This window comes from Pistacia vera, unplaced genomic scaffold (genome assembly GCF_008641045.1).
Source record: "Pistacia vera cultivar Batoury unplaced genomic scaffold, PisVer_v2 Contig644, whole genome shotgun sequence".
In the NCBI taxonomy this organism is placed as follows: Eukaryota; Viridiplantae; Streptophyta; class Magnoliopsida; order Sapindales; family Anacardiaceae; genus Pistacia; species Pistacia vera.
In genome coordinates, this window is record NW_022196495.1 from 275,649 (window position 1) to 298,484 (window position 22,836).

General features: G+C 33.9%; 1 protein-coding gene across 2 annotated transcripts; it reads left to right on the forward strand.

Moving 5' to 3' along the window:
* The first annotated feature begins 2,593 nt into the window (after positions 1-2,593).
* On the forward strand, positions 2,594-19,340 carry LOC116111556 (isoamylase 1, chloroplastic). 2 transcript variants are annotated; one of them, XM_031397724.1, is made up of 18 exons: positions 2,594-2,999; positions 3,091-3,273; positions 3,354-3,446; positions 3,857-4,009; positions 5,218-5,309; positions 6,788-6,929; positions 7,013-7,120; positions 9,386-9,471; positions 10,468-10,539; positions 10,640-10,766; positions 11,257-11,343; positions 14,135-14,227; positions 14,460-14,618; positions 16,014-16,097; positions 17,265-17,345; positions 17,431-17,513; positions 17,624-17,741; positions 18,831-19,340. In XM_031397724.1, exons 1-18 carry the CDS (start codon positions 2,655-2,657, stop codon positions 19,092-19,094), a joined length of 2,370 nt encoding a protein of 789 aa, XP_031253584.1. In that variant the 5' UTR covers positions 2,594-2,654; the 3' UTR covers positions 19,095-19,340. The 2 variants fall into 2 exon arrangements, with proteins under 2 accessions (XP_031253584.1, XP_031253585.1); XM_031397725.1 differs by lacking the exon at positions 17,265-17,345.
* Positions 19,341-22,836: the final 3,496 nt, after the last annotated feature.

Here is a 22,836-nt window from a genome sequence, read left to right on the forward strand (position 1 = left end):
GGATTCTAATTAAATTATTTCGCTATTAATCTAATAACTATTAAAAAGTAATAAAATTTTATTTAAAGTTTTTAGTCTATAATTGTTGCTTTTCGACAAACATACCAAACATGTTTTTATTTTTACATTTTTAAAATACTGTTAAATATGTAGAACATGTTTTTCAACAATTTTCAATACTTAAAAAAATGATATAAGTAGGAAAGATATGAAGAAATTGAAAACTGCAATAGAAGAAATTTGTAATAGCAAATGAACAAGCTATTTAAAATAGAACCAAATTCCCCTATAACAAAAATATATTTGCTGTAGTGGGAGTGAATTCTCTACAGTATTGTAGCGAAAGGAAACACGTTCATAATTGAAAAATACAAAACAATGCATAATCAAAATTAATAAAAAAGGCTAAAGATTTGATGATAGCAAAATCTTTTACTCGTCCATTTCGAAAGTAGTAGAAAAGCATCAATTTTCCAAAGTTTATGTAAAATGTGAGATTGAATTTTATATAAATTTTTGGAAGGAATTTAACTCAATATTTCAACTCAAATTTATAATTAGGAAGATTGTAAGAATGGGGCTAGGAAATGTAAGGCCCGAAGTCTAACAAAAGCTAAGTTTTGAGAGAGAAGCCCGAAGAAAGAAATGAGATAAAAGGCCATTTAAAGAGAGAATTGAGGGCCACTTAAGAGAAGTAAATAAAGCTTATAGGCAAAGAATAATTTGCACCTATCTCCGTAAGAAAAGTAGTGGACCATGAGAGTGAAGGTAATGGGGAAAAGTCAAATCCACCCCTAAATTTTATATCCAATTCGACATCAATTGTTGTAAAACATTAAAATAATCTCCAAATGTTACTTCAATCCAATTTTAAAAGTCACGTCAAATTTGGTGTGATACTATTTATCCACACCAATTTGGTGTGATTTTTAGAGTTAAATTGGAGCAACATTTAGACACTATTTTAGTGTTTTACACCAATTTGGTGTTTTATTGGAGAAAAAAAAAAGAGAAAGTATTATAAGGAATATACTTTTTTTTTTTTTTTTTGTGTAACCGGTTGGAGATGTAATAGGAAAATTGTGTGAAAGTTGTATCGTTTTGATGTGAAAATTATACCAATTTGGTTTTTGTGGTTGAAGATATTCATAGTTATGATGGGAAAGAGAGAATTCCAACAAATTTGTGTTAGAAATAAGTTATCCTAAAAGAGTAGGGCTGGCGGTTTAGCTAGAGAAGTAACCACCTGTTAGTGTGGAGCTCTATATAAAGGGGCAGAATCAATAATTTGGAGATCAATAAGAAGAATAAGAAATTATGCAGTTGAGTCAGTCATTTAACTTAGGCTCCCATTTTTGGCTATTGTATCAGTAGTGATTGGAAGGGGAATAAAAGTAAATCTCTTCAGGCAACTTAGGCTCTATTTGGTTCACTTTTTTGTATTTTTTAGAAAACTTTTTCGAAAAAAATTAAAAAAAGTTGAATTAGGCGGGTATTACGAAGTAGGATTTGAAAATTAATAAAAATATCCCCTATGTTTGTTTATTTACTAAACACTCCTATAATAAAACTTTAAAAGTTAACAAAAACACCCCCAACCCACCCATTGAATAATCACAGCCGGCCACCATCGCCGGAGGGTGGTCGAAGTCGCCGTATCAGCGCATGACTAGTTGGATCTTGCTGGTCGTACACTGATATGGAATTTCCCGACATGGATCTGGCCGACAAAGGCCAGATCTACGGCTAGATCTGGTCATTAACGGCCAGATCTGACCGCATTTGCTAGTCAACGACGGCCAAGATATGACCGTCATTGACAATTGGCTATGGCCAAAGATCTGGCCGTTAGATTTGGTTGGAAAAGGCTAGATCTAAGCACTACCAGCCAGATTCAGCTGGTAGTGCGCCATTATACCAGATTCCGGCCATCTTCCGACAGTGGTGGCCGAAATCTGGTATAATGTGGGTTTAGGGGTGTTTTTGCAATTTCAAAAAAAATATATTTATGGGTATTTAATAAAATTAACAAATTTAAGGGGTTTAAAAAAAGTTGAATAATATTGAATTATATTGTGAGTTTTTGCAATTTTACCGTTTAACTTTTTTGGGAATACTAATAATAGTATTCCAAAAAACGAAACAAACGAGCCTTAATTTTTTACTCAAACAATTAGTATTTGAATACTATTACGTTACAGTAATATTATTGATAATTTATGTTGATAGTGGGAGGTTTTAGTAATTTCAATTTAATTTTTAATTTTAAAAAATTGATTTAAGTTTTTTTAATTACATCTATCAAATGTAACAAATTTTTATGCGTTGAATTCGATTGTGATTTAAAGCATAAAAAATCAAATACTAATAACTAACAAATCTTGAGAGATAAGATACGGATTTTGTAATTTTCTTTTAGATTCAAGTCATTAATGATTTTGAAAGTGGTAGTGCGCGATTTCTTGACACTTACAGGGGTATTTTTGTCTATCGAGACAAACTTTGGTTACCATTGTGACAAAAATAGAAACGGGTATTTTGAACTTTTAATAAAAAATTTCAAAAAACAAAATCACTTCCTATACCCATTTTTTATTGATGAGATATTTCTCCTTCTCCACCAAATCACTTCGTTTCATTTCCTTCAAAAAGCAATGTACTTAACTCACTGTACTTCACGATGTTTGCTGAAACCGAAGCTATCTCCGAAGCCAATTCTTGATTGCAGTCATCCAATGAGAACGAGAATGCGAACCGTTTCAAACTCAAAACCATTACCATTTGCTGACGTTTTAAAAAATTTAGTCGTCAAAGCGAGAAAAGAAGCCGAGTTGGAAACTGCCGTCATTGAGAAGCCGAAGCGGCGGTTTAAGGTATCACAGGGTAATCCGACTCCTTTTGGATCAACTGCTCGAGACGGTGGAGTCAATTTTTGTATATTTTCTAGCAATGCGGTTTCCGCTACTCTTTGCTTGATCACTCTCACCGATTTGCAAGAGGTTATAATTTAATTTTTTCATGTAATTACTTGTTTGGTTATAATTAAGTCCATTTTTTATGATTAATTTTGTGTTATTATATTTGATGCAGGGTAGAGTCACTGAAGAAATCTTCCTTAATCCTTTTATTAATAAAACTGGAGATGTGTGGCATGTATTTGTTAAAGGAGATTTTAAAGACATGTTGTATGGATACAAATTTGATGGCAAGTTTTCTCCTGAGCGAGGACAGTATTATGACTCTTCTAAAATAGTATTGGATCCGTATGCGAAAGTTAGTTGCGTCAAATTTCGAATTTCTGTTTACATTTTACGCGATTTATCCATGGACTTATTTTACTTTAATTTGTATAGGCAGTTATCAGTAGAGGGCAGTTTGGCGTTCCGGCGCCTGGTGATAATTGCTGGCCTCAAATGGTCTGCATGGTGCCTAATTCTGAGGATGAGGTGGTTGCTTCATTTACCTATTTTAATTCTTATTACATGCGCTATACGATATTAATTTGGATGTTAGCAGAGATGTCCTATGGTTCAGTGTACAGTATAAGATCTTGTAGCAACCAAATTGAGTCCATATCCCTAAGCAAGGGCTAGAAAACTGAGCTTATAAGCACTCTGACAACCTTTACTGTAAATATAATCTCCTTATTCTTAGTTTGAGTAATTTTTTAGACCTTCAAATTTCTTCTTAGTATGAAAATGAAGTGTTGATTTCTCATTCCTGTGGTAAACTTATTTTTGAATTTTAATCAGTTCTAACTTGTGATAAACGCATGTTTGTATTTTAATCATGCGTAATAAATTAATTTGGGTATTGTTCCAATATCCTTGTAATTATTCAGCCATTTGATTTTCAGTTTGATTGGGAAGGAGATTTACCTTTGAAGCATCCACAGAGAGATCTTGTAATATATGAAATCCATGTGCGAGGATTTACGAGACATGAATCAAGCCGAACTGAATTTCCTGGTACATACCTTGGTGTAGTGGAGAAGCTTGATCACTTGAAGGTAGAGTTTAGAGCACTGCTTGTTACTGTACACAATTTTTTTTTATATGAAGATTTGTCTATTGAGATGAATAGTAGAATTGTTTCACTCTCACTATTTTGTGTTTTGTAAACATGTATTTTGAACAACGGCTTCATGTGAAGAACCAAGACTTAATGTTAGAGACAAGGGATTTTACCAGAGTCCAATCCTTTGGGTTGATTTGTGCCCCTTTTGAAGAGATAATCTGATCACTTAGTGGATATTTGATTCACTATTGTATTTCTATCTCTGTTATTATACAATCCATTATTATTTCCTTATAAAACAAAGTACATCAGACACATCTATAGATGCACTGATATAACACAACCATGGGCGGATAAGGAGCTAGTGGATAAGTTATTACAGTTGTAGTACCAATTTGATCATGCCCATCAAAAATTGAATTTTTGACATAAGAATCTTTGGGTACACTGTCCTTACAACTAGAAATTTTAATATATAGTTTTTGCTCTACGTGGACAATATCTACTGCCTTTGCTTTTAATCTTATATGTTTATGATCCTAGTTAGTGTTTAATTTTTTGTGGCTTTCAGCTAGGCAAACATAGGACAAGTAAACCAAATATGATATCATATGCTGAGTTGTCTTTTGTAAGCTAAGTGAAGCATTGCAAATTTGATTTTGGAGCATTGATCTTGTTGATTGATGTTAGAACCGATGTTTGTTGAAGTCTCGTGGAGGGAGATTGTGAAAACTGGAACTTTTGAGTCGTTGCATAAACTGTTTAGGGATTGAATAGAAAATCTCAAACCCTGTTTTCTTGAGTGGTAAACAAAATAAGGTCATTGTATATCTTTCATTTTTTCTATTGCATGATTAATATTATCTTGTCCAACCAATGTGGTTGTTCAGGATTTTTTATTTTTTCCTTTCACCAGACTACTAAGATCAACAAAATTGTTAATTTTTATTTGTTGCAATCCACCTTACTACCACTTAGGCCTCTAACCATTGCTTAAGTTCTAATCTCATACTTTGTTAAATATGCAACTATTTCTTCACAGTTGTGATGATCCTTTTCAAGCCCTTAAATAGTGTATGGGTTAATTTTATTAACCACACTGAAGTTTGCTCAAATTTATGATGAATATTCAAGTTTTATTATTGTAATCTTTTGTTATTGATTGTTGTTAGTAACCATTATTATCTATTTATTTTACAGGACCTTGGAGTTAACTGTATAGAGTTGATGCCATGTCATGAATTTAATGAGCTGGAGTATTTCAGCTATAATTCTTTCTTGGGCGATTATAAGTATGATTTTTCACGTTGTTATCTAGAATCTGTTTTTGCTTTATACAAAATTTAAAAAAGATTCATATTGGCAAACTTTATACAGCCTATTGTAGACTTAAACAAGCTTTTAAAATGCAGTTGGAGTTCATGATAGGCTAAATTTTAGGGTTTCTTACTGATGGACTGTGTAAAATCTAATGCGTACATATAGCTTACATTGTTTTGCTGCAATCATTGCTTTCATGATTACTGGTGTAGTGTGAACAGTTAAATCCTTCTTCTATTATGTTTTTTTGTAAATATTCTGTATTTTTTAAAAGATAAAAGATTTCACCTAGAGCGTTATTTGAATTTTAAAGTAGTCACTGTGGAGAGAAGTTACCTGCTCATTCATGTATAAGGGTGATTTTAATTTCCGTCTTGAGGTTTGGGGTAATTGCGATGACTACTCTTGAGGTTTCATAAATGGACAGATCATCTTTTGGAGTAAATCACCTTTAGAAAAAAATTGCTCTATACACATGTCAGAGGGTCAAAATCATGTAATATCTGGTCGATTTATATTTTCCTGTCAAACACTATTTTAACTCTCTCAACACATCAGAGATATTTTAGGTAATTCTGGCCCTCTAGCATTTAATAAAACTTAACTGGCAAATAGAAATCTATATATTTATGAAACCTAAGGGGCACTCATTGTTTATATATATGTGTATGTGTGTGTGTGTGTGTTTTTTTTTTTTTTTTCCTATATATAACTTTACCTTTTAAATGTTATAACATTCATGTTAGGCATTTTAAATATAATGTTGTTGTAAGTTTGTCATTGACTGTTACAAGTCTATTGTTCAGTAGTACAAACTTATCATTGTTACAGTACATTATGACATGGACACACACACGCACAATGAAAGAAATTCTCAAGTATGATGTCTACCTCTTTTTTTTCTTTTTTAATTTTACTTTATAATTCTGAACTCAACTTAGAGAGTTAGTCGAAGTTAAAGAAAAAATTAAAAATTAGACTTTTAACCAATTTTTACATAAAAGAGATACGGTCCAAATTTTAAAGGGATGTAAATGATCGCGTAAGAGAAGGATATAAATAGTCAAATATTTGTTTCTAGTCAATTTCTTATTATAACTCTATTATTAGAATGTTCCTTTACCTTGCTTCTGTACTCATGTGAATATAGATTTCTATGGTAAATGATTAGTATGAGGGCTCAAATACTTTCTAGACTGAAATCTTAGTTTTTTCTATTCTCTAGAAATGAATACTAGCTGAAAAAAAAATGTTTTTTTAGCTCTAGGGCATGAGCTATGGTAAAGGCTGTGGTGGAGCAGGCAATCTTTGTTTCAGATGTCACAAATTAATAAAATCAAATAAATAAACTGATTTATGTTAATAATATGATCTTCTCAAATTCAGGAAAATCTTGATGTATTGTTGACATATCTTGTCTAATTATTATTTAATTATTATTTCTTGCCAGGGTTAATTTTTGGGGGTATTCCACTGTCAACTACTTTTCTCCTATGATAAGATATTCATCTAATGGTACATGTAATTGTGGCCGTGATGCTATTAATGAATTCAAGCTTCTTATTAAGGAAGCACATAAACGAAGAATTGAGGTGATATTTGGTCTCAGTCTCAGTAACAATGAGCATTTCTTTTCAGTAATTAAAAATTTTCCATATCTAATTTTCTTTAGCAGGTGTTCATGGATGTTGTATTCAATCACACAGCTGAGGGCAATGAGAAAGGTCCTACTTTGTCTTTTAGAGGTGTTGATAACAGTGTTTATTACATGTTGGCCCCTAAGGTACAATTTTTGACACATTGCTCCTATATATACGCCTTCACTTGATTCTGGTGTTGTTTAATCAATAGTCATTCTATTTGAGGTGTATTTGAATTCCTAAATAAGCGGGGATAATTTAAATGTAAGAAATTGTCTTTATATTATGGTTAAAATATAAGATATATTTTTCTTCTTGATTCTTTGATGTTTTGTGAATCTTCTCTTTTTTCTCATGTAAGGTTGATGTAGAATGGTTGGACAAAAGATAAGATAGATAAGAAATAGAGAGAACTATTGAGAAAGAGAGAAAGGTGAATAAGTTAGAAGAACAAGAAAAGGGAGAAAGCCGAATTTTCGACGATCCATTGTTAATGTTATCTGATGTAAAATTAATCTTCATTGTTAATAATCCATCAAAGGTTTCGCAAAACTTTGAGGCCTATATGTAGTGGCCAATAATACTATAAGAAACCTTAATCATACTTACATAAACAAGTAATAAAAATATAAATATGAAATCAAATCCAGCTAAAATAAGATTTAAATATCTAAACCCAAAATACTTCATATCATGATTATAAAATTAATCATTGAATTCTCATTATTCTCCCTATACAAGAAACTTACGATTGTTGGTGAGTTTAGTCGGATTGAAAGAGAGAAGATGAATCTTCTTCATATTAGATGGACTACTTTTTATTTGTCGATAAATAAAACTTTGTTGGAGAAATTGGTGAAAATTTAAATGATTTAAATCTAATTGATGTGAAATAAAGATTTTAATTCACTTTTTATTTGATATATCATTTTTGGTCAACGCAAATGCTATTTATTGCTAAAAAATCAAACTCTTATATCTATTACTATTGTTATAGTTTCTTGGTATTACTAATTATGTAATGAGTACATATAAGATGGTTGTCCCTGCCAAATAAATTCAAATACTATCACCATATCAATTTATGCTTACATATCTTTTTACATTGATATTATTGTATATTAATAAATATGTAATTTGGTTCTAGTTCGGGTTTTTGATTGTAGAAATTTAACCCAACCAAATCGCCTAAATTTTACTTTGTTTTATTTTGGTTTGATTTAGTTTAGTTTTTCGGTTCAGACTTTTCTGCACATCCTACTTAGGAGGTTGAGGGGGACTACTTAAGAAACCAAAAGTGGAGAAAACTAGAGGAATTAGGTAAAAAAAAAGATTATTTTGTTTTTAACTTTTTTATTATTTTCAAACTTACAAATTTAAATCATACCCCTCCCAAACCTGGTCTGTGTGGGGTTTGATCCCAAGATCTTTTTTATGACTCTAAGAGATCCAATAAGCTAATTAGCTAGTATTCATAAGAGAAAGAAAATAAAAAGATAAGTATAGAATGGAAGCCAATGTTCATTGTCGATCATCTGTTTAAGGTCTTATGTATTTATAGTGGCAAGGTACATCCTACAAGAAACCCTTATCCAACTCACATAAGTAAATAAGAACCTAATTAGAAAAAATAATCTTGCTTAAAAATAGATTGAAATATCTAACTTTCTAAAACAAAAATCCTTTTTAACAGAACTAGTTAATCATAATGGAATAGTTTTCCTTGTATAATATTGCTTGTATTGACTTGTTTCTGCTTTGGTGACTTCTAGTAGTATTGTTGAAGTTGTTTGATATGGAAGAAAGTAAGAGCATGACCCCTCCTGTTTGTTTCTAGGGTTTTTTTATGTTCATCAAATCCAATAATTTAAAATCCTGTTGGTGTATTCTGGTTTCTTTTACCATTTCCATCATTAAAGGTTTAGATTGAGATCCTACCTAGTATCTTCCTTTTTCTATTTTGTTTGCTTGCTACAATTTAACACTTGAATCTTATTGCTCCTTTGGAATTTATGATTATTGTTCTATGCAGCTGAAATAATATGATTTCATATTAGTTTCAACACTTATGTCATTTAATTTGAATGCCTCTTTCATTGTTAATACTATTAGCTTTCATGATTAATGCTCAGCCTTCACATCTCGTTCTACATATAAACCAAATGATCAACCAAAGGGTTGACGACATGATCTTTACATTACAATACTAAAATTTGACAAAGAGTGTTTGCTTTGAGATAACAACAGTCTAATTTTATTACGTACCTTTGATATTGTAAATCAGCCACTCCAGTTTGGATCCCCAGCTGTTAAAAACCCAAATTATGATTTAATGGTTTTCTGTTTTCCTACTTTCCATTTCTTCAGATACAGTTACGATGACTGAATTTTGCTTTATGGTTTTACAGGGTGAATTTTATAATTATTCAGGCTGTGGGAATACATTCAATTGCAACCATCCTGTTGTGCGTCAATTTATAGTTGATTGTTTGAGGTGGATTCATCATTGTCTATAGTGATTATCAGTCCTTTTTTTTTTTTTTTTGTTTTTTTAAATTTAGAGTTTGTTTTACCTACAATTGCTGTAATTGTCCACAAGTTTTAATCAGCGATTCCTTTAAAAGTAGTCACTGCAAGACTGTTGATGTATGTAGGTATTCAAATTATCATTATCTAGTGGATTTAGCAATTTAATAGTATTGTGGGAACATCTGATGGGATTTTTTGAAGCTTATATGTAGGACAGAACACCAAGCACTTACAAAGTAGGTTCAAGATCCACCTTTAATGTATGTGTTTAATTAATGTCATTTGGCCTCAAACCCACAATGCGTACCTAGCATCTCATATATTTGTTGTGGTATGTGGTCATATACACTAAAATACTTCTATTTCTTTTGCCACCAAAACTTTTGGTTTTCACCTTGCAAATATGAAAGAAATGTTACTCATGATTTGGCCATGCTGGAAACTTCAACAGCCAATTAAGTTTTATTTTCTATTAATGATTTCCTTTTACACAATTGTCCTCACTAGAGTCTGGAATATTATAAAAATGAAAGAATATTCATTTTCAAGAAGAAAGATATCTGATCTCTAGTTCTAATCTACTATTTAGTGTCTTATATTTGTATTGAGTTTTATGTTCTTGAGCTTTTGATTATTTTGCAGTAGTTTGTATCTTTGTGGTGGACTAATTATTTTTCTTAGTACCTCAATTAACCATTAACAATTGCTGTTGTCCAAGCTCTTGAATTAGGTTGCCTTCTGCCTTGAATTCGTTTATAGGATCATGACTCTTTCCTTTGATATTGAATGCCACCTTGGTTCTAGGCAATAGGCTAGCAGTGGGCTTGGCCACTGCTAGTTCCATTTACCATTGAATATTTCTCTGCTGCATGCTGCAATTTGAATTCCATTTTACTTTTGTCTGTTTGTTGCAAACTTTTACTACATGGGATTGGAGATCTGATTCTTTCTTTTACGACAGATATTGGGTAATAGAAATGCATGTGGATGGTTTTCGCTTTGATCTTGCTTCTATAATGACTAGGGGCAGCAGGTTATTTCCTGAGCTATCTGCTAAATATCTTAATTCTTTTTAATTTTATATGTGAAACTAATTTTGATCTCTGACTTCTGATTTTCCTATTATGATGAAGTCTATGGGATGCAGTCAATGTATATGGGGTTCCGGTAGAAGATGACTTGTTGACTACTGGCAGCCCTCTCAGCAGCCCACCATTGATTGACATGATAAGTAACGATCCAGTACTTTGTGGAGTGAAGGTATTTTCTTTAAATGTACTAATGAACCCATACAGATGTTCACAGGTGTTTGTTCATGGAGTGAGGGTCGTACTAAATCCTAGACTCGTTCCGTCCAAGACTCGTTATTTTAAATTCCCCTTCCATTTACTTGTTTCAGATTTAGATTTGCCCATTAAAGATCCAAAGATCCAGACTTTTCCACTGCTGTCCTAAAATCACTTAAAACCTTTAATTTGTTAGGAGTAGTTTTTGTGAAATTGTTGAATATCTTGTTTTTTATAAAAGGTTTATGGCATATACAAATGCCTTACTACCAGCAAAGTTTTTTAAGTACACTATACTTGCATGTCGTTCCAATTGCCTGGAATATATGTGCTCTAATTTGTATTTATTATTTATAAACTTAAAAAAATATCTTCAGCTTCTTTCATGCTTTTAATTCCTTGTTTTTCTGTGTTACTGTATAACAGATTAACCAACTGATTTTTTTTTTTTCTTTTTCAATTAGCTTATAGCAGAAGCATGGGATGCAGGCGGTCTATATCAAGTTGGCATGTTTCCACGCTGGGGTATTTGGTCGGAATGGAATGGGAAGGTCAGTCAGATTTAAACTTTCTAACATCCAATTCGTCTGCTGCAATTGGGAGATGAGGCATGTAGAATGTGTTATGGAAAAACATATTTAAAATGTATAGCCATCATATTAAACCACTTTTTTTTTTTTTCATCCCTGTTGTAGAAACTATGCATGATCCTGAACTTATTGAAACGTTGCTTAAAAACCTTAAATATATCTTCTGTTTGCATATTCACATTTGTCATTTATGATAGAATTTGCTAACCATTTGTTTGTATTTTCTATTTGCTCTATTAATTTGCTATTTTGCTATTTATTATGAAAAATGATTAAAGTAATGAAAAATAATCTAATGCTTTATGGTCCTTCAAGTGCATTGGGTGCATATGGAGAATTGTGGGGCTTGTGACTTACTCATGGATTAGTGATCATACACAATGCCATGACCATGTTATTCATCGACCTAACGCTAATTGTTGAGTATGTCCTACGAAGGTTTACCTTTAGAGTATTGAATCTTTTGGTTTCCATACTTTTGTGCAAAGATTACATGTTTTAAATCATAAGTTCATAAATCAATAAGGTGATAAATTAGAGAAATACAAATTCTGTTAGGATCCTACATTGGAAAGGAAAATGGTGGGCGTGTGGGTTATAAAGGGTTTGGGCACCCTCCCTTGGCAAGCCGGTTTTCTAAGGAGAGCTCTACTTAAGCTCATGAAAGACCCATGGCCCAGCCTAATTGTTTGAGTTTTTGGGGTGGGTTCATATCAATTGGTATCAGAGTATGATCCTGCGCCCACATGGACGTCGATTACGTGGTAGTTTGACCTTGAGCTTGGGCTGCTATCCCGAGTAAGCGCATGGAGGCCTAAGGGAAAAGGGATCCACATAGTTGCCTAAGGGGTAAAAAGGCCGATAGGGGTAAAGTGGCTGACTTGGACGTCGGCTGCAGAAGCGTGGTGGTGTGTTAGGATCCTACATTGGAAAGGAAAAGGGTGGGCATGTGGGTTAAAAGGGTTTGGGCACCCTCCCTTGCAAACCGGTTTTCTAAGGAGAGTTCTACCTCAGTGCACAAAAGGACCACTGTCTAGTTCAATTCCTATCAATTTGGGAGTGAGTTCCTATCAAATAGTATCAGCGCCGGTCGTACCTTCCGAGCCCATGCAGTAGGGCCCAGTGGGCCCCCTAAGCGGCCGAGAAGGAGAGTTGCTGATAGGCTTCTAAGGCTTGACAGGCTTCCAAGCGAAGTAAGATCCGAAGGGAGGGCAGTAAAGGCTGATGAGGGCGGTGTAGTCGATGAGGGCAAGCACTCTCTGGAAAGAAGACCAACGAGGGTGTTGGGTCTCGAATTGTGGGGGAATGTTATGATCCCACATTGAGAGGGAAAAAGGGGTGGGCATATTGTTTATAAGGACTTGGACACCCTCCGTTGGCAAGCCAGTTTTCTAAGGAGAGTTCTATCTAAGCTCACAAAAAGACCACTGTCTAGCCTAATTCCTATCAAAGGCCCACTACTCAGTCCAATTCCTATCATTTTGGGAGTGGGTTCCTATCAAATTCATAGATATAGTATGTATTACCTTTTAATTTTGTTAAGTTTTAGTGTTAGGTCTATTGCTGTAAATAGCATAGCCTTCTCTCCTTTGTTTTGTTGAAGCCCTACATTCATACACTTTTAAATTTTTAGTTGAGTAATGGTCCATTTGTGAGTATTTTGAGTGAGTTTAGAAGACTTTATGTCAAGCCAAATGAGCTCCAACCACCAATCTTCAATTTGGCAGTAGCTTCCCCTTTGAATTGGATAAAAAGTCCTCCACAAGAACAAGTATTCAATACACAAGATTAAAGAGATAAACAATTGCTTAATAACCAAGGCCTAAAGGAAAATCCACCAGATTCCACCACCAACCTATGGCAAAGATTGGATAAAGGATGAAAACAACTCTCTCAAGAGCTTACAATTTCATTCATCAAGTCTCACCCCTTCAAGTGAAGTGGCCAGCCATATATAAGGGCCATACAAAAGATTACAAAAGTTGCCTTAACAAAGTTCAATCTTGGGCATACAAGTGGTATGCACTAACTCCTAGTGAGATCTAAGCCACACAAAAGGAAAGTTGACCAATATTGAAAAGGTCATACACGGCTTCCAACATACGAGAAAACAAAATAATTAAATTACATTCTTTGATGGACTAAACACAAGATCCTAGGATTTTCCCAAAGTGGTCAGGGACATGGAGCCGCCAAAGCCTTACAACATTGTTTTTGCCAAATCGGGTAATGCTTGTAGCCGCCCATGTGTTGCCTTGTCTCTTGCATTTAAAGCTCATTGAATGCTCCCACATGCTTCCCTTGGTTCTCCCAAATAATGTTTGAATACTTGAATTACTTTTGGTGGGAAAACTCCCAAGTTATCAAGTTACATCCAATTAAAGGACTTGAACCCAAATAATAGCTAGATTCCATTTTGGGCCATTTGGGCTCATCATGAACCAATTTACCTCCTTGAGCCGACTCTTTGCTTGTGTCTTGCATGAATAATTCCCCTTGGGCCGAATCCTTGCTTGTGTCTTGCATGAGGAGTTTCTCTTGTGCCGAATTGTTCCCACTCCCTTGAATAACTTCTTCAATGGTCTTCACTTGGTTCCCATAGAGAATTTTGTTGGTCTTTGAGGGTGAATTCTTATCAAGTAATCATATAGGTCCTCCTAGGAAGAAACCTACTTGCATTATTATATGTATCTTGATTTATACTTCTGCCAGCAAAGGGTTTCATTGATTTGTATAATCATTTTGATTTCAGTATCGCGACATAGTGCGGCAATTTATTAAGGGTACAGATGGCTTTTCTGGTGCTTTTGCTGAGTGCCTATGTGGGAGCCCCAATTTATACCAGGTTTGTCTTTTGTGTGCTTCTTTTGAATGCTAAGACCCTATAAATTTCTATGTGGTGTTTTTTGTTTCAAGCTTTTGTAGGCAATCTCTTTTTTCTTTTTTTCCTGACAACTAAAGTGTTGAAGTTTTCTGATTTCGTGCTATACGTTATGAATGCTGAAATGTGAGACATATTTTGAAGCCTCTTAAATATATGCTTAGATCTGATATTTTAAAATGTTATATTAAGTCAGGAAGGAGGAGGAAAACCGTGGAATAGTGTCAACTTTATATGTGCACATGATGGTTTTTCTTTGGCTGATTTGGTGTCCTATAACCACAAACATAATTTGGCAAACGGGGAAGACAACAATGATGGAGAGATTCATAATAACAGCTGGAACTGTGGACAGGTAGATATTAATAAAGTATTTTGCTCTGATACTTGCTCTTTTTATTTAGTGTTAGTAACTTAATAGATAAACTACATAAATATAATCTTCATTATCTATTGTACAATAATTTCTTTTGAATTATGTGGGAGTTATTTGAAATGAGATACTTCCACCAAACATTTTCCCTATAGTAGGCTGGCACGAAATCTCCCAGATTTGCTCTAACTGTACTAGTAAATTAATTTCTGAGTCAAAAATATAAACTTAATTGATTGATTGACACTTTAAATAACAATGAATCTTATTAGGTCTTTTCTATTCCACTGTAGTCAATCAATTTTTCTGCCTTGACTCTTGACAATTAACACCCAAAATTTTTGGCATTTACGTCTAATTTATATCAATTTACAAACAACAATAAAGGAATTCTGAGGAATGAATTCTGCATTTGATAATCTGTACAGTTGTAATTTTAACTACGCTTTATCGAATACAGACTGTCTTCAATAAGTTTACCCTTAGTTAGTCAAGACAGCTGGATGTTCCTTCTTGGCTCTGTTTCTGGAGTCTTGAAAGGAGGGGGCTGCAAAAGACAGTGTAATCTTAATTGAATAGAAGTGAAGATGGTAATCAATTTTGTGAGTAGTGGTAATGTGAGAGTGTAACAATAGCCTCTAGAAGATGTATCAGTTCACCGTAAATATATCTGTTGTTGCTATATTTTTCTTTTCCCTTTTTTGCTATATAGGCACTACAAGATACTATTCTCAAGCTTGAGACACTATTCTACTTGAGAAAATTTTACGGCAATATTTTTTAGGGGAAACTATTAAATTATATCAATATCTGGATGAGATGTGAAAACAAAAACAACATTGATACACAATTTACACAAAATTGAAATTGAAGCTTGATGGGATATTGAAAGCTATGCAAAATTGATACACAAATTTCAGAAACTATCTGTACACTGATTACAAAACAAAAGCAAAAGCCCTTAAAAAAAGAATTTTGAGGTATTGAATATTCCCTTGAGAGCTTCAGACGGTCAAGTGCTTTCAAAATGATTTTACCTTGGGGTTCAACTCTCTGAAATCTGTAAGGGAGTTGGTTGTTGATAGAAGCAACAAGTCACTAAGCTTTATCACCAGTAAATAAACATCTCACTAGTTGAATGGCATTTTTTATTTTGAAAGTTGAATACGTTGCATTCATTTGCATTTGTGGATTTCGTGTATGCATTTTTTCACATTGTATGTATTCATTTGCATTGGTGGATTTCTTCTGAAACATTTTAAACATGCTAGAAATAATTCCTAGGTACCTGGATATTTTATTATTCAATTGAAAGTGTGGACTGTCAGTTATTTTTTGAATGTGAGTATTCATACTGTTAAATCAAAATATATACAGGAGGGAGAATTTGCAGACATTTCAGTGAAGAAACTGAGAAAACGACAAATGCGGAATTTTTTCCTCTGCCTCATGGTTTCCCAAGTAAGATTTGGCATAGTTTTACATTATGTTTTGGACCATATGACTTTTGGCTCAACCAGCCATTTATTGAGCCTGAGTACCGAGCAGCATATTTTTGTGAGTGGTTTGTGGTAAATATTTAAGATGTGTACTCTCCTGTGATTTATTGAAGTTTTGTGCTCTGATAAACACTCAAGATTAAAAATTATTTAATAAATATGTTTAGAACAAAGTTTGACATAAAAGTTAATTTGCATGTTATGAATTAGGGGAATAACTTGGACAAGTTAGGTCAACCCAAACCGACTTGAGGAAAGGGGTACGCAATATCAACCTTGGTCAGGCATAGGTTGGATATTCCAATCTAGACCCATTTGAAACTTGAGTTATATATACATTTGGAAATATTATTTTTATGCTTACTGAATTATTAAGGTATATTGTTTAATCTAATTGGTTGTTGCAACTTAAAACTATAAAATCAACAAATTTGACATCTCTTTTGCTCAATATTTATCTTTTGGTATATTATAGAAGTTGCCTGAATGAAAGAGAATAACTGTGTTATTATCTAATGTTATGAAATAAAAAAGAGTATTTTTACCCAGCCTTTCTTTTTCTGTTTTGGACTTAATGTTACAATCAGCTCTACATAGGATTTGAAATTTGGCCATTTGTTTGTAATTTCATTTTTATTATTACTGATCTTGGTTTCCTGTAAAGTTTAAGAGGTTATTGTCCTGTGCAATAAAAAATAAAAACAAAAGTCAATGATGATATTACATGTTTTCGATGTCCAGTTAATTTTGACTTTTTACTCCCCTTGATTTCGTGTAAGATATTATATGATACTATTCTTTACAAGATTATCTTTGTAGTTTTGGTTTTTATGTAAGATGAAATAGTGGCTTTTAACAAAATACCATATAACATACAAACAACCTATAACAAGTATTTAACAGTGACCAATATAATTTTTGTAATCGGGATAAGTATATGAACAAATATCCACCTATATCAAATATTTTAATTACAGGTGTCTACACAAGTTTTACCTATTTAGTGTTTAATACTTTAACGATGGAAAGTTAGCCATATCAGCTATTCTAGTGTTATCAACCACTTTGTTTTATATTTCTTCTCTTTGCATGTCTTCATCTGACTACGGAGTGTGATCTGTCTCACCAGGGTGTGCCAATGATTTATATGGGTGATGAATATGGGCACACGAAAGGTGGAAACAACAATACATATTGCCATGATAACTATGTGATCTTCTACACCCTGCTGATGTCTGGCACTTCTATTAAGCCCAGTTGTTGATTCTGGTGACTAATTGTCAGTCATGATGCAGATAAACTATTTTCGGTGGGATAAAAAGGAAGACTCATCATCAGACTTCTTCAGATTTTGCTGCCTTATGACCAAGTTCCGCCAGTAAGTGCTAAGTTCTAAGTGCTAACTTCTTCATTATGGTTATTTTGCTTGCGTGTGTAATATGCATATTTTGGTTTCATCTCCAGTCATTTTTATGTGTGATCTTTCAGTGAATGTGAGTCACTTGGTTTAGATGACTTCCCAACAGCGGAGAGGCTTCAGTGGCATGGTCATGCTCCTGGGATGCCAGATTGGTCAGACACAAGCCGTTTTGTGGCTTTCACACTGGTAACTCTTTTATTGCATTTTTAACTTCGTTTAAATACCGAAATGCTTATGTTCATAAGTAGATTAGTTTTCTATTGAGATATAACATTTATTTATTATTTATGGCTAGATCAAGTAAGGCTTCTTAGGATTGCCTTTCTAGTTTTAAAAGTAAGGTAATGTGGATAAATAGGTAGGATACTTCATTTTCCTGCAATAATATGCTCTGAAGCATTCATAACAGATATGTCACACTGTCTGTGTGGGTATAGAGTTCTCAGGACTCCCCTTTTGTTTAACACATTTTATATGCATGCCTTCCCGAAGAGGGGAATATATAAGTGGAAAGCAAAATCCATTTTTGCTAATGTTAACCCAAGATGTTTACTAATCTACGAGTATGTTACTATTTGGAGAAATTGAGTGAAGAGCTCGCCTAATAATCTTTACTGTAATCCATTATATTCCATATCCATTAATCTAAAACTTATGTCAATATATAGGTATATATATAATATTCAAAACGTCAAAACAGGACATCCTGACATTAATTTTGATAGAACCTTACACTTGCATCTTACAAGAGAAATTTTCTGCTTGAAATTAATTATTGCTTGCATTAGCTGGGTGCGCTTATCATGGAAGAAAAATGATGTTTCTGAACCATTTAGTGATTTATAATGATGCAGAAAATGATGTTTGTTAGAGAAACATATCACTATGATCATTCGATGGGTTGCTTATCAATTCTCTTTTGCATCCACATTTTGCTTCGGTGTGTCAAACTTTCAAATTAGCTTTGTGTATGCTTATAAACCTATACAAGTTCCATCTTTGATCTTATTACCCCTGGTAATATAAGCTTAGTCATGGATAGGAACTGTTGTGCCTTTTACAGAGACTCACCTTGTGTACGTAGCTGATTTAAGCAAATGTGGTTATTACTCATTATAAGAGTAATAAGCTTTTATTTTCCCTCGCAATTCTCAGTTCTTTCATTGACTGTAATCCCAACGTTCAGAATGTCAATGACTTGCTTCTTGGGACTAGCCATTTTGTTTCACATTCAATAATTTGATTGGTCCCTTATTGGTTTAAATTTCAACCCAGATTGATTCTGTGAAGGGAGAAATCTACGTTGCTTTTAACACCAGTCACTTGGCTGTAATTGTTGCACTGCCTGAGCGGTCTGGATATAGGTGGGAGCCGTTGGTAGACACCAGCAAGTCTGCGCCATTTGACTTTCTCTCCACTGATCTTCCAGAAAGGGAAACAGCAATAAAACAGTATTCTCACTTCCTTGATGCCAATCTTTATCCTATGCTTAGTTATTCTTCTATCATTTTATTACTATCACCAGATGAAAATGCCTAAGGCATAAACCCTAATAAGGGGCGGAGCAGAGAAAATTCATGTAATTATATTTTCAAATGCATGTAAATATAGGCCTGAAGCCTGAAGCGAATTGCAGAGCGATAAGTAGAGATTGTGTATTATTTGTAAAGATTGAGTTGGAGAAAAGTTGCATGGAAACATGACTTGTTTCTTGTAATTATTTGCTGTATTACACAACAATTTCTTCATTTAGATGAATATGAATTATGAAGTACCTTAGCCAAAACCGGTTGAAAATATGCTACTTTTTAAATGTGAGCAAATAAATATCAATAAAAGAGTAAATATCACACCATGTCAGTTACCCACATTTGCTTAAAACAAGTGAAAGCAAACTGACCGCAGGAGTTGAGTGCCATTATTTTAAAACCCGGATTGGAGGGCAATCCGTTTTGTTGTCCGGGTCATGGGTCAATCGGTCTAACTGGTTGGACTAACTGGTTGGATTGATGATGTTAGCGACAATTTTATTTTTAAAAAATTACATATTAATCCCTTAAATTTTAATATATTACAAAAATTCCCTTAAAAAAGTTTATTATTCCCTTAAATTTTTATTTATTTCAAAAATGCCCCCAAAATATTGCCAATTAATCTCTAAACTTTGGACATATCTCCAAAACACCCTTGTATAATAACAATTAACCTTTATAATTTTGAAATATTACAAAAACCCCCCTAAGACCTGAATCGGACCGAAGAAGCTATCGGGTCCCGATCGGACCGGTCCGATTTTTAAAATAGAGTTGAGTGCACCTTAGCCATCACCACTATCTAAGGGGGTCTAGGTTTTGGGCAAACCTAGGGAAGTTTAATTAGATGAATGTGAAGTCCTTTAGCCAAAATCAATTGAAAATATGCACAACTTTTCGTCGTCCCAAAATGTTAGTACTCATCCATGCCAATTGACCCAGTCATATTATAAAATGCCCTCATACCATGAGACACTTGATATAGAATTTAGAATTTGACATAAATTTTGGTCAAAATGATGTGATATTATTCTTTTATCAATACAGTAGAACCATTTTTATAGTGATACTCTATATAGGAATAATCTTCATATAATCATAAAAAATTATGTTCTCAACTTGGACCAGTTATAAATAATAATAAATTCCACATTATAATAAGTTACATTTTTTCTAGGTCCTCGTCTAAGGAACTTGCCTTCACATAGTAATAATTATTTGTATATTGCAAAAATATATGCTATGTTTCATTAAAAGTTTAAGATGAAATAAAATATTTATCTAAAGTTGTTTGGGACAATGACTTATGCTTTAGAGTTGTTCACCGTTTTAAAACCTAGACCAGACCGGTCGGTTCAATCGATTCGACTGGGACACGGACAGATATCCAGTCCGAGTTAATATAAGACCTGCTTATATACAAAAAACCGTTTTGACCCGCTATAAAATCGGATAAAAAGTGAAAATTGTTCGGTCCAACTGGACCGCTGAAGACCGGTTCTCTATTTCAAAAAGAAAAAAAAAAAGTTTTCTTTGTTAAAGTGAAGAAGAAGAAGAAGTAAGGGGAGGGGAAGGAAGAAGTGGCCGATTTGGACCTCGTTTGGCCAAATTGTAGCAGCCAAGGCCTTCTTGGCTGTCAAGTGAAGTAAGGGGGAGGGGAAGGAAGAAGAAAGAAGAGGAGACGAAGAGAAAGAGGAAGGAAGAAGAAAGAAAAAAAAGGGAAGAAGAGAAAGAGGAAGGAAGAAGAAAGAAAAGAGGAGACGAAGAGAAAGAGCAGAGGGAAAAAAAAGTTGCAATAGAGAGAGTGGAAAGTAAAAGAAAAGAGAAGAAGAAACAAAAAGAGGAAGGAAGAAGAAAGAAAAGAGGAGAAGAAGAGAAAGAGAAGACGGAAAAAAAAAAATGTTGCAGTAGAGAGAGTGGAAAGTGATAGAAAAGAGAAGAAAGTGACGGGGAAAGAGAAAAAAGAAGAAAAGTGATGGGGAAAGAGAAAAAAGAAGAAATAAGAAAATGACAGGGAGAGAGAAAAAAAGTAATAACTAATAAATATAAGAACTGATTAATTGTTTAGAAATGTGTGTTGTACACCTGTCAAATAGATCGGTTGGACCGATTAAACTGGGAACCGACCCCTTGACCGGGTCAAGGAACGGTTCGATTTTTAAAACAATGGAGTTGTTACCACATCTTTGAACTTGCAAATACGTAATAACTTGCAAGCATGGACACCTTGCTGAAACCAAAATAATTTCTTAATTAAGTTTAAACCTTTTTGTTATGCATAATTTTTTTTTTTTTTTTTTGTTACTAAGGGTGTCCGAGCCAGCTTACATGCACCTCGACTAATCCCCCAACCTCGAACAAGGCTTCCAAAACAAGGTAAGCCTTGTAGTCCATGGCCAACAATATTAGCAGTCATTCTTGTGATTCGAACTCGAGACCACAGGGGGAGCAAACCCCTTAGCCCTAAGCCTTTACCACTCGGCCAACCCATTGTTGGTTTTGCTGAAACCAAAATATTTATAGGTTCTCAAGCATGTTTAGAGCTTCTTGGCACAAAACTATGTCTATCTCTTTTATCAATATTTATAACTTGAATTTGATATACTCCATTAAATTAATTATTAATGTAGTGCATATTTTACCTGTATACCAGTTGCACTAAGGATAACTAAATCAAAACATTTCTAAGTTTATTTGGAGTAAGATCCTTATGCTTGCTGACCTCGGCTATGGCATGATTACATTACCCATTTGGCAAGGAAAGGGAAAGGTAAGAGTCTAAAATTTACCTTTGGTAGACTTTGTTTAGGGGCTACGGTGTATTGGATTTGGAGGGAGGGAAATTGTAGGATTTTTGGGGGAGAATGCAAGGACACTTGCACTATAATTGATACTATCAAATGTGTGGCAACAGACAAAGTCGTGGACCTTAACAACCTTAAGACTTCATATAAAAATAAGAAGTTGGCGGATACATGGGGCCTTCCTAGAACCATCTTCAAAAACATCCCTTCCAATCCCGACGTCATTGATAACCATGTGATCAGATGAGATATTGTTCTTTTGATGAGATACTAACTGACTTCTTCGTTGTTGATGTGAAGACTTTGTCGAGATGTTTCCTCATTTCTTTGTCTACTTTGCTTTGAGCCTACTTCTTGTCTCATGGTTTGTGTTTTTGGAGCCAAACCGAGGTGATTGTCTTGAGGTTGGTTGTCCTTTTGATGTTTCTTAGCTAGTTCTATCTCTTGGGTCTTATCTTCCCATGTTGGTTAGATAGGCTCCCAAGAGAACTATGCAGAGTCGTGCTTAAGCATTCGTTTATTTTTGCACCCTACACAGGGGATATCTCGATGTAGGTTGGCCATCTTTTATTAGGCCTTTGTAAATTCTTTTCTTTTCTTCTTAATACAATTTACTTAACCACAAAAAGCACAACTTTTCGTCGTCCCAAACTGTTAGTACTCATTCCATGCCAATTGACCTGTTTGTTAGAGAAACATATCACTATGATCATTCGATGGGTTGCTTATCAATTCTCTTTTGCATCCACATTTTGCTTCGGTGTGTCAAACTTTCAAATTAGCTTTGTGTATGCTTATAAACCTATACAAGTTCCATCTTTGATCTTATTACCCCAGGTAATATAAGCTTAGTCATGGATAGGAACTGTTGTGCCTTTTACAGAGACTCACCTTGTGTACGTAGCTGATTTAAGCAAATGTGGTTATTACTCATTATAAGAGTAA